The sequence below is a fragment of the Doryrhamphus excisus genome, linkage group LG22 (assembly GCF_037039965.1).
Source record: "Doryrhamphus excisus strain RoL-2023G ecotype Guam linkage group LG22, RoL_Dexc_Guam_v1.1, whole genome shotgun sequence".
Lineage (NCBI taxonomy): Eukaryota > Metazoa > Chordata > Actinopteri > Syngnathiformes > Syngnathidae > Doryrhamphus > Doryrhamphus excisus.
Genome location: NC_136378.1, coordinates 11,969,221 through 11,981,266, shown reverse-complemented (window position 1 = coordinate 11,981,266; position 12,046 = coordinate 11,969,221). Strand labels below are relative to the sequence as shown.

General features: G+C 42.7%; 1 protein-coding gene across 1 annotated transcript; it reads left to right on the top strand.

Annotated features, from left to right (window-relative positions):
• Positions 1 to 163: 163 nt before the first annotated feature.
• Positions 164 to 12,004, top strand: LOC131110227 (centrosome and spindle pole-associated protein 1-like). The gene is made up of 27 exons (XM_078788250.1): positions 164 to 255; positions 763 to 881; positions 1,968 to 2,040; positions 2,154 to 2,273; positions 3,562 to 3,609; positions 3,704 to 3,800; positions 4,194 to 4,251; positions 4,369 to 4,646; positions 4,762 to 4,880; positions 4,952 to 5,087; positions 5,318 to 5,429; positions 5,950 to 5,988; positions 6,881 to 7,028; positions 7,133 to 7,306; positions 7,530 to 7,642; positions 7,847 to 7,996; positions 8,082 to 8,219; positions 8,338 to 8,442; positions 8,674 to 8,740; positions 9,327 to 9,453; positions 10,015 to 10,151; positions 10,243 to 10,371; positions 10,483 to 10,526; positions 10,635 to 10,695; positions 11,107 to 11,216; positions 11,323 to 11,458; positions 11,548 to 12,004. The coding sequence occupies exons 2-27, from the start codon at positions 774 to 776 to the stop codon at positions 11,724 to 11,726; spliced, it is 3,006 nt and encodes a 1,001-aa protein (XP_078644376.1). The 5' UTR covers positions 164 to 255; positions 763 to 773; the 3' UTR covers positions 11,727 to 12,004.
• The last annotated feature ends 42 nt before the right edge of the window (positions 12,005 to 12,046 follow it).

Sequence of the window (12,046 nt, the reverse complement as noted above, 5' to 3'; positions counted from 1 at the left end):
CACTGTATTGTGTTTGTGTTGAACGTTCCTATACATGATTAACTAATGTACTAACGTTTATACAAAATTCAACAATGGGTGCCAACCACGAGGTGTCGTCCATATTGTCCGAGTCAGTTTGTGACTTTACACGGGCTTTTATTTTGACATTTTGCACCGGAACTGTAACATTGACCTCGGTAACGAAATATAACTAGCGATTGCGAACTAGGCGCCACTGAAACAGTTGCCAGGAAGCAATCGTTCTCCTATGAGGTAATGCTATATCAAGCAACATCATATATTTTAGAGTGTGGGATGTTCATATCTTGACACTTCATTGTATGTCATGGCTTATTTAGCTTCCCGCGTTTTGTTGTAATATTAGTTTCGACACTTTTCTTGAAGCAAAAACAAGCTAGCTTACCTAAGCTATGAGGGATTGTATTAATTAGCTAAACGTGCGCTAAGCTATGCTTTGCTATTTACAGCGTATCGTTAGTAGCACAATGATATATATTGGTGAAAAAATATTTACAAAGCACTTTAACGCCATTCGGAGTGCATTATTTGACACTTGGGGGTGCATTGTGGTTGCCTGACAACGAAAATTAAAGAGACAGTAACACTTTTTGTTGTTGTGTTCCAGGTTGTATTAATTGGTTCATTCGTAACAGAGCAAACTATTATGTTAAACCTTGCATTTGTTGGACTGCAATCATGGGATGCACTTTCTTCATTGGGTTCTCATTCAAGAATGTGTATGGCATTTTTGCTTTCCAGGTGGGAAGTAAATGACAGAGATGGAAGATGAACTGGAGGACTTCATCAGGGAGCATAAGGCAAAAGTGGCCCAAGATAGAGCCAGTTTAGAGCAAGATCCTCCCTACATGGAAATGAAGGTGTGTTGGAGTGATATGTAGTGACAGCACTGTTTATAGGACTGATTAAGAATAAAGTTGTAGATTTCTGAGGAAAAAAGTCGTAATATTACATGTCATAGGAATAAAATACGTGGAAAATAGAGCATAGCTCTTCAGGAAGGAAGCTTTTATTTATGATGTGGCAACACAACATAACCCTTCCTTATCCCCCCTCTACATACTCAAGGTTAAAGGTCACATAAGACCCTCTTTCATAGCTGTCTCAGGCAACCCATGTTATGATGGAGTATTAAAATAATCAGATATTTTGAGAATAAAGTTGTAAATTTATGAGGATTAAGTTGACTAAAAACGTGTAACTTTATGTCACAGGCAACAGAAATACATTGTAAATAAAATATGTGGCTTTTCTTGGCCCTCTTAGCCAAAAAGGTTTCCCACCCTGTACTAGTCATTGAACCTGTAATGACGTTTATGATCCAGCGGGTGTCAGCATTGAGTAACACGGTATGATTACAGTTTGGGTCAGGCTTCACAAGGCCTCCTTTACCAGGCACTACTTGTTTTTGTCCATTGATGATTTAATGACTGTATCAAGTCTTTGTGAGTTGTGCGTTTTGTTTTCCTTGACGAGATGATGTCATCGTCAGTGTTTGTCCGGTTCTTTGATGTCTTTGACAACAAGTACTTGGTTCACAATTTTGCTGATTATCCCCTGCTTCTTGAAGTTGCATGATACACACGATAGAGACGTGATCCCAAAGGCTGAGGTGTGGGCGGGGGACAGCTCTGTATACTCCACTCCAGCTGGTGTAGCCTACACTTGGTCCAAAGTGTTTGTATCCGGTGTCGGTATGTTTACATGGAAGTAAGGTATAAGGAGGCAAGCTGTCTTTGTAATATTTGACACTATTATAGAGCAACCGATTCACAGAGCTAATGTTAGCATTAGAATGACACCAGAGACATAAAGAAAATTTGACCTTTTCAATTCTGCCTCTTCAAAAGGATAGGTAGTAATATTTCCTTTTGTCAGGTTGCAGTGGCACTGCAGTCATCTATACTGAGAACATTAAATACATTCAAATTATTTTCATCTGACAGGCAAAACCTCACAGAAGCTATGGGTCCACACTGAAGGAGAACATTCCTCCCAAGTCGACCGCCCAAAAGAAAGGTTCATGACCACATTAAATCCACTACTTATAGGTTTACTGTGAACTATTCACGTTGTTTCTAGTATTTTGTGGTGCCAGATGTCTTTAAATACTGACTAGTGTGTTTTATCAGAGGAGATCACCTTTGTGGGTCTGCCCCTCGGTGTGGAATACGAGAAGAAGAAGAAGCGACTTCAGCATGAGCTTCGTATGGACTACAGACGCTACATGGCACAGGTGATGAAAAATCCTCGTGTTGTCTAAAGTTTCTCCTGCGTGTCATTGTTAATTTGCCTTTGGTCTATCAAGATATGTATAGAAACGTTTTTTCCAAAACATACACAATACAATCCTAAATCCAGGGTTATAGCTTATTTAATATGCATTGGCAAATGTGCACATAAGCACTAAATAATGTCATAAAAATGTACCTTGATGCATTCTCACATAGTATCAGCATTCAAAACCAAATATTAGGTGACTACATAAAAGTCATGGAACCCTCGTATGACATCTTTCTCTTGCCCGGTTAATATCATGCACCAGATGTCATGCAGGGCTCAGTGGAAGTGGAGTTCTCTATGGAACTGGTTGTTAATATACAGTATTACCCCATATGAGAAGTCATGAAAAGGTAACTGCTAATTATTCCTTCCATGTCCGTTTCCTTAGCAAAACCTGCTTGAAAAGAAGGCAAGTGATCTTAAACAGCGATCTCCTTCACGGAGGGATGCGGCCACTTTGACAGAAGCCAGAAGGGACTCTCACAGCGCGCCTGCCCCCCCTGAGGGGAAGACCCCCTTCTCCCCGTCCTCAGAACCTGCCAGGTACCAGGACAGACGTGATGAGCCAGTCAGAGGAGTAGCTAAGGAGAAGCTAGCAGAAGCCAGGAGTAGCAGACGTCTACGCAGACCCTCTAGGATTTAGCGATGTTGGGATTGTGCAAATTTAACTGATCCCCACAAGTTATGTGCAGTCTCGCAACTTTGTTAAATGTGCACATTTTCCTAAAGGCACAGCGTGTAACAATACAGCGGTACCTTTCTACGCACCCGTTTTTTCCATAATCTGACACTTTCAGTTCTTATACAATGCTACTGTCGTCATTTTGCCCTGTACTGTATCTGCAGTGTGTGCAGTGTTTGAGTGCAACTCCTGAATAACCCTCCATGGGGCCAAACAAAGTAACTATATACTATTTAGTACCATATAACTATTTACCTATAACTTTGAATTGGGACAAATATATACATTTTTTTCATTCTATTCTTTACAACCACTGATGAAAAGGAAAAAAAAAAGTTTGTAGCTTCTTTAAGATTACAAGAACGGCGATTTAAAAACTCATAATCAAAAGCTAATACAATGTTATTGGAAAAAAATAAACCTCAACTCATCCAAACTTATAGAAAAACTGACTGAGGGGTTGGACACACACACACACACACACACAAGTTTTGTTGCTCACCATTTTTTGGTCTTTTCCAGGGAGCAGAAAGAGATGTTTCCAGGTTTTGCCAGACACGGCAGGAGATCAAGAGCCCTGAACAAATCTGATGACTCTGAATGTGTGACTGGCCTTTTAATCGGTGATATAACTTTTTTTAATCACGCGCCAAAATGAACCATAGCGTCTTATGATCTACAGTATGTTATGAATGAATGAATGAATGAATTTTGCAGGAGCAATTGAAAGCGGCGAAGCCTTGCAGAAGAGGAAGGAGCGCTACAGGCAGGAGCTGCAGGAACAGATAGCTGAGCAGCACAGAAACAAGATGAGGCAAGCCTTCAGTAATCTTTGTTATACTATATGTTTTCATGGTTTTATGACCTGTTCTGCAGCCTTGTAACATAAAGCTGTTCAAACTGCAGTCCTGTAATACACTATGTACAGTATGCACCAGTAACAACACCTGAGATGAACTCGTAGAGCATGTGCTTATCTAAGGTGTGGTTCTGCCCAAGAAAGCTGCTCCGAAAGGCATACATGTTTAAGCGTTTATCACACACAGTCTCCCTCGTTCTCCCTCCCACATTCCATGCTAGGTTATCTGGCAACTCTAAATTATCCATAGGCTAGGGATGAATGTGAGTGTGAATGATTGTCTCTAATAGATTTTATTCCATGACTGTATATATAACTGAAAACATGTATGATGTGTTTTTGCTTCAGGGAGAAAAATTTTGAGCTGGAAGTTGCTCTAACAAGGGCAAGTGATCCAGAGAAGCAGGTGAGCATATGTTTTAACATCATGAATGCTCTCTCTATTTTGCTCTGTAGCATTCACATTGTTTGCTAGCTCAAATCAACAATTGTGTGGTGCTGTCTATCTGTTTGCACAAACTAGCGCCATCAAATCAGGCCGTTGGGACCGAGCAAGGGAAAGGAGGAACATAACCTCCCGGGGCCTTCAGCGTTGGGAGAAAGCGAGCCTTCATCCAGAGTTTTACCTCATAATGGCAAAACTGGTGCTGAAGGCAGGCGGACACCTCCGCCTCATCCGCCCCGTTTGGCCTTTCAGTCCCCAGTGATGGAGTGCAGCTCCACCATGGACCTGATGGGAGGTGGGCTGTGTCCCAATAATCACGCTGCTCCCCTCCTCCCCAGAGCCATGGACACTCCCAGGTACACACTGGTTGCTGAAATATGATCTGACATCAAGCCTTTGGTATAAAAAAGTTGGCTACATTATTGTCACAGCTTAGTAATTCCCCCCCCAAAATCTTTTTATGCTCTTCAGATTTCCCATGATCCCTCCACACCCTCCTCTACCCGTCGCAGACCCCTACAGAGGCCACTACACGGCGCCCCATCACTACTACAGCAACAGAAACATGCTTGACCCAAACATTGCCTACTGTAAGCACCGATGTCTTCCATTCTTTCCAGCCTCAGTCAACCTAACTATTTCCTTTTCCATCCTTGCCTAGATGGCCAGTTGCCTTACCCTGCTGTGGCTCTTCCCATGTCTTACTATGCCATACCACCAGGAGGCGCTGTGCCCAGTCAGTTTGGTGACACCAGCCCCCACAGTGGAAGAAGCAGTTTTCCTGAGCCCCCACCGCAGTAACTATACTTGCTTCTTTGTTTCATTAAACGTAGCTAGCATGAGAAGCAAAGGAATATCTTATTACTTATTAACTTTTAAAAAAATGTAAAGTGTATAATTCCAGATAAGGGATAATAACAGTAATAATTTAAATGTCTAAGACTGCATAGTCTAAATAATACTGCAAGAAAATACAAACTAGTACAAGCAGAAAAGGTTTTAGCAATGCTATTGTGTTCCCCGACAGGACCAACACTGAACCTGTTACTCCGGCCCCCCATAGTGGGCTTTTCCCGCCAGAGAGGCCCAAATCAAGCAAAGGAGTGAATTTAAACTACGGAGATGCCCTGAAAAAACAGGCAAGATGGCGCCCACATTGACTCATTCGTTTATTCTTCCTGTATGCAGAGAGGGACGGGGGGCGGGGGCCATTAGGGCAGAATACACCATGGGCAGATCACAGACAGGCAAACATCCACATGCACATTCACACCTATGAGTCATTTAGAGTAATTAACCAACCCTAAATGAATATGGACCATGAGAATATTCCAAGACCAAGATAACTCGGCGTGATTAAACCGGAATTACCCTGATCATTCCACTAAGGCTCTTTTTCAAACACAGCGGCCTCGTTGTTGAATGAATGAATTGACTATCATCAGGCTGAATGTCGTCAAAGTTTAGTTTGATTTGGGCAAAACCTTTTTCCATCCTGATTTGATTCGGATGGGACAGACCTCTGTTGTAGTGATAACACAGGAAGGATTGTAGATGGATGCTTAATTCATCTCCAAGAGAAATCCACACCAAATGATTCTGGCAATGACGAGATTGTGATCCATTCAACGCATCTTAAAGTTTGTCACATGTTGGCAGGACAATGCTGGTGATGGGAGCAGCCATCTTTTCAACAAGGTAAAATAGAGAGATCAAATCTGCTGCTCCCCAAATAGTGGAAACCTCACCCGATCCCTGGATCCCCGGTTATCCGGTCATTTAGGGTATTGAATATCCCATGCTGCACCAATCCGCTTGCTATCCCTCCACCTTGCCTTCATCTTGACAGTACTGTTTGTCATTGTTTGTGTTGTAGGACCCTGTTCAGACCTTAGACCACAGACAGGATTCTATGGGATATTTATTTATATGTAATGCTTTTTCCTGCAAGGTTGTTAAACACGATTACAGTGGTCCTCAATTATCTTTTGTCATGACCAATAGTCTCTCTAGCTTCTCCCGCCAAATATCGTATTTATTAAATAAGATATTTTAGAAGTTTTCCTACAAACGTATCCTCTGTTTGGTTCGCTTTTTGTCATTGGATGGTGATGTTGTTGTGGCCCGCATCCAAAGCCTTTGAGCACCACTTCCCTATACAACGGGAGCTTTGCTGTTTTAGGGATTGACATCAAAAACACTGGTGAAAGATGCACTATGACAGGAATACTGCTTTTTTTTTTTTTCAAGACATACTGCAAAAAAGCTTGTCAAATCCTCAATATGACAAGAGTCCGCAATTGTTTTAAGAACCTACTAAAAAACAATAGCCAAAGGTCCTCTTGCTGTTTATTGACCAGTCCCGGGCTGGTCTGATGTAACTGATGGGGACGCATTTGGCCTATGGGCCACCAGTTGAGTAGAGACAATAAATAGACAATGGAGATAAATAGACTATAATGTCAGTCTTTAGTATTTGTAGCATGGAAACCATTTTGATACATCACAAGGAGGAAACGAGCTACGAACCAGTCTGTTAAGAAGCGACAGCAGAGGATGATTGTGTGACGACAGAAGTCTTATGTTATAGATTCAGGAGCAGCAGGAAAGGAAGCGTATGGAGAGGGAGGAGCGCGAGCGTTTCGAGGCCCAGCTGGAGGTCGACATGAAGAACCATCAGCCTTGGGGTCGAGGTGGAGGCGGAGCCCCACTCAGAGACCATACGGGAAATCTCATCGGTGTGTCCCGCAGTTACCCTCCTCTAGGTTTTTGTAATAATACACTTCCATGATGGCCACATGCTCTGTTTTTGTTTTTTTGCAAATATGGTACCACCGGCCAGCTGACCTTAAACAGATGCACAAGCTGAATGAGGAGGCATACAGCAACCCAGAGGGGCAGAGGAGAGCCGTGGCTGTGATGACACCCCGCCCAGCTGAGCACCCTGACCCCAAAGACAGGGTCTCTGGTACTGTAGCAGAGTGCAGTAACCCTGACACTAATGACCGGCTCCCTGGTACTGTAACACTCTTTGTTCACGTTCTTTAAACAGCCTTACAAACAAACTGATAGGAACTCTGTTAATGTGACAGAAATTAAGATTATTGGTGTTTTAGAGATTGTGTACTTTTAATGCATACAGAAAATATTGCTGATGGTCTTTTAAGTTGTTAGTACTGATCATAACGTTTTACAGCATGCTACTGCTCTGTGCAGATAAATAGTTTTTTTTTTAATAGGCTTCACCCATGTCCAAACGCCCCAGTTTGCTCGGGGCACCGTTTTTCCCAACCTGACCACAACCCAGCAGGTCCATGAGCAAGACAAGTACAAGGCTGACCTCAAGCTGCAGGTACCTCAGACAGCCAAATAAGAGTTTATTGACCAGCCTTTGGTGCTAAATAAGACTAATGCAAAAAAGTGTTATCCTTAGCCAATAGAGACTGCTTACACAGAAATTCTCACGGCAGCTTTTAGAATCCTCCTCCATTAAAATGTGCTTCTTTTCTCCAAGCTCCAGTTATTTGACCTCCTAAAAGCTGGTACGTGTTTGCAGATTGAGGAGAAGCAGCGGAAACGGGCTGAGGACAGGGAACGGATCAGGCTGGAGGAAGAAAAGCTAGAGAGGAAGGTGTTGGAGCAGAATGCTTCCATCCAGAGGGAGTACAAAGAAGAACAAGAGAAGAAAAGACAGAAGGAGATGGAGGTGAGGAAATCACAAAAGCACAACACAAATAATTGAGGTAATTTTTGTGTGTGTGTGTGTGTGTGTGTGGCGGGGGTAATCTCAGCAAAAGGCCAAGGTAGAGGAACTACTACAGCTGGCAGAAAAAAGAAAGAAAGAAGCAGAAAGAAAGAAGGTGGAGGAAAAGGCGAAAGCGGCACAGAAGAGGCAATATGACCAAGAGATGCAGGCCCGCATGAAATCGGTGCGTACACTCAGGATGCCGTACGATAGCATGTGATTAGATCACTAAAGCTGTGAGCCTTTGAAAAGATTGCAATCTTAATGCATGTCAACACATGGTTTTTCTACATGTCATGTAGGTTAACAAGGAACCGTCCCCTCCAGTTCCCACCCCACAGAGAAACCATGAGTATAGCCCCAGGCCTCCCACTCTTGAGAGCCGTCATTCTACTGCTCGCCTTTCTGTGAGTCGCGCTAACTTTATACTCGCACTAAAACACACTCATTCACCACAGCTTGTAAAAGCCTGCAGCCATGATTCTTGCCAGCCTACATTCTGCACAAGGAAGGAATACTTGTTAGGGAGTTGCTTGCCTTGTCTTTTTAAAATATATAAAAAAGAAAAGCCTTTGTTTTTCCTCCCTCCTGATGGAAATGTGTCCTTACCCTGCCACTTTTCTTTTTATCCTATTTAGGAACAATCTTCGTCCTGCCCCCAGTCCCCGCCTGTCCCTGCTTGCAGGAATCGACTCCGAGCTGAAGGTGTGTGTACTAGGACTGAAGGACTAGGACTAAAGAGCGTCATAGTCAAGTCTCATTATTAGCTTTTGTCCATAGTTGAATGTCTTTTTCTGTCGTTTTTTTTTTCAAGACCAGAGCTAACGACGATGCAGACAAACAGATCTCATTTGCAACTTTTTTCACCACAAATAAAAAGGCCAATCAGAATCAGCTTTATTGGCCGTGTGTGGTACAACATGGTAGATGTGCAACGTTTATTTATTTTAGTTTATTAATCAGGCATCAGCAAAGTGCACACATAATAGGAATAACATGGCCTGGAAAACAATAAGTTGCCAAACCTCTGTCACCTGCTTAATTTTTTGCATTCAAATCCACAGTCTTATCTGTTTTGAACGATGCGCCTCTTTGGTTGATGCCGTGTGATATGTAAGAACCTGCTGGCACAAGTTGTATTTCCACACTCTGGATGATTTTTTTAGAAGCCATTATGAGCCACCAAGTCCTTAGATGTTGACGGTCAGTCTGATTGGTACAACACTGGAACCCAACAGTACTGCATGAGGGGGGAAATGCGCTGTGATGTATTTACTGTGTATGTTTTCAGGTGAGCAACGAGACGTGTACAGTGAACTGTCAGCATTGCGTCGGCAGCTTCGTAGTGAGCAAAAACGACTTGAGGTTCATCTGCAGCAGGAGGGTTGGGATGGAATAGGCTCCTCTCTGGCTGGAAGGTACAGACATGAACAAACTCTTTTTCTTGAAATGGATCCCTGAACATAAGGAGAAATACATTTTGGCTGTATGGTAAAGGATTCTGAAATGGTCAGAATTGATATAGCGATCAATGATATTCTGTCATTGATAGCCGTCATTGAATCATTGGAGTGGAAAGACAAGAAAAATGTTGTAGGTTTATAATATTTTCCTGGAAAAAAATGGGAAAAAAACCTTATGTAGAGGGGGAGAAACCCACGCTGCCATAATCATGTCAGTCCTAATCATGGGAGAATAAGGCCCTGAATGCATACAGCTGCTACCGTATGAATGTTGTGAACCACTGATTCTAGTTTTTCTTCCAGTGTTGGCTTTTCCCTGTCATGCGTCACTATAGCGAGTCAATTGCATGAATGGTTTTGGCTTTTTGGTTTTTATGCCGGATGTCAAGAATGTTCAAGAATCGAAGCCATGTTCTCTTATTTCTAGGCCTAAAGGCTACATTTTTTTCCATCAACATCTTCTTATCCACGATTTGAGTTTCCTAAAAAAAAAAAATCTCATCTCTGATTACACAGACAAGCACGTCAGCACGTGGATGTGTTTGACATGGCCAGGCTGAGGCGCCAGGCTCCGGTTAGAAGGCCCAACTCCAGGAACCTGGAACCCAGTAATTTGCTGCGAATTCACGATTCGCTTCAGCTAGATTATGCTGGTGAGGACCAGCAAATGTTCAACTGTTAACTGCAAACCACCGGAAGCTTTAAAATAACTGCCATGGGACCGTGTTTGTATGTGTGACTCAGATGGTGACTCCAGGCTCAACTCCACTGAGGCCCAGAGGATGCGGAGACTGGATGGAGCTGGTAGGAGGAGGCGGAACTACATGGATGCACATCAGCAACATGGCAACCAGAGGTCAACACACCAGGATGGTTAGAAAACATTCACATTTCAGGAATATACCTGACAATTGTCTCTGTTTACTAAATGATGCATCAGTGTGACCAAAGAGGTTGGAAGCTGTAACATAACTTATGTTGCAGATTTTCTTGACATGATATCCCCTCTGCATCAAAATGACTATCTGGTGAGCTATAATCAGAAATAAGGGTTACTTTGTCATCACCAACGTTCCCAATATGAACGTACTGGGAACTCAAGAGTGGATTATGAAAGGAGTTGTCTGTGTTTGAAGGGGAGTGTGACGGGGCAACATGCAAGAGGACCTCTGTTGGAGTCAGAGAGTGCTTTTTTGGGTAAGTGCTGATGGGACTGATGATGTAAAAAGCACACGGAGGGCTGAGACACTTCAGGTTTTTTTTTCCAGCATGTGATGTCATGGATGTGCTCCTTGCCTCCAATTGAAAGAGGTGTTGGTCCTTAAAGTCACGTACTTTAGTGACCGGCTGGTAGGAAAACTGCAGTCTCAGCCCTCCATGCCATGAGTTTGATTGCGTCTCATTGATAAAAACATCTTGAGTTAATATATGTATATTATTATAATACATAAAACATGTAATACAGTATAAGATAATATTAATGTAATAAAATTATGTAATTTAGCAATGATGTAACTTCACTGTTGTTCTGTAGTAGTATAGATTGCACAGTGGGTCTTGTCATTCAGGGATTAATCCTTCTTTTGGACTTATTGTATGTGTGTTCAGCCCCTTTAGGAGAGGCTTTTCCAGTGCCAAGCTCCCCAGACGTCGAAAGGACGCACCAACTCTCAGCCCGGGAAAGGAGGAGGCAGATCAGACAGTGCCCGCACCCCCAGGTGCGTAGCTTTACACAGTGCTTACATCATTTGGCTAAAGTAGGGAATTACTCACAACTAACCGGTTTACGCATTCCTTCTGTGTCATATTCTCTGACCGGGTCAGGAGCGAGCGTCAAGCCTTGACTACCCAGCCCACATAAGTAGGAGAAATCCGAGAGAAGCGGAGTCCAGCAGTGAAGAAAAGAGCCAGGACAGGACATACAACTTGATGGGCCCCAGTCGCCGTGGCAACACAGCCGGTACAGCTTATACAAATTCCTTTGTCCTGTTTAACATGTACAGTTTCCTGTGATTACAATTTTCTCCCTCTCTCCACCCCTTTCTTCAGGAACTGTGGATTTGTCCGATGACGAGTCATTACCGCCTCACCTCACTCACCACCGTCAAAGTTCAGTGGAATCATTCTCAACAGATCCCTGGATGCGGCCAGGAACATCAGAAACTCTCAAATGTTTAGAGGGCCCGTTGAGGAGGGAGCGATTAACAACGCACGAGACAATCCGTTAAAACATTACAGGGCTTTTCTAACTTCACACTTCATTTTTAATCCAGAATTTGTCTGAGATATTAAATTATAGTTGATATTCCTCTATAATACATGACGGACGAACGTGTCAGTGGGAGCCATGTGCCTACTTTATTTGCCATTGTCTGTTAAGAATTTCAGTGTAATTTTTTTGTGAATTTATTGTTTTATACGGGCAGCTTTATATTTAATAATTTATTTCAGAATGTAATGACCAGATATATTTTTAATAAATGATCTTTGTTTTAGGATTACTGTGTGCTTTTTTCTTTGTCTTCCAATAAATGGTGCTGTCACAAGG

Bases quoted from the DNA above. Each gene is read 5' to 3' on its own strand.
- LOC131110227 (XM_078788250.1), top strand. From the start codon at position 774: ATGACAGAGATGGAAGATGAACTGGAGGACTTCATCAGGGAGCATAAG. The intron at 7,643-7,846 runs GTACCTCAGACA...ACGTGTTTGCAG, and splicing joins AGGCTGACCTCAAGCTGCAG to ATTGAGGAGAAGCAGCGGAA. The intron at 11,217-11,322 runs GTGCGTAGCTTT...TGACCGGGTCAG, and splicing joins GACAGTGCCCGCACCCCCAG to GAGCGAGCGTCAAGCCTTGA.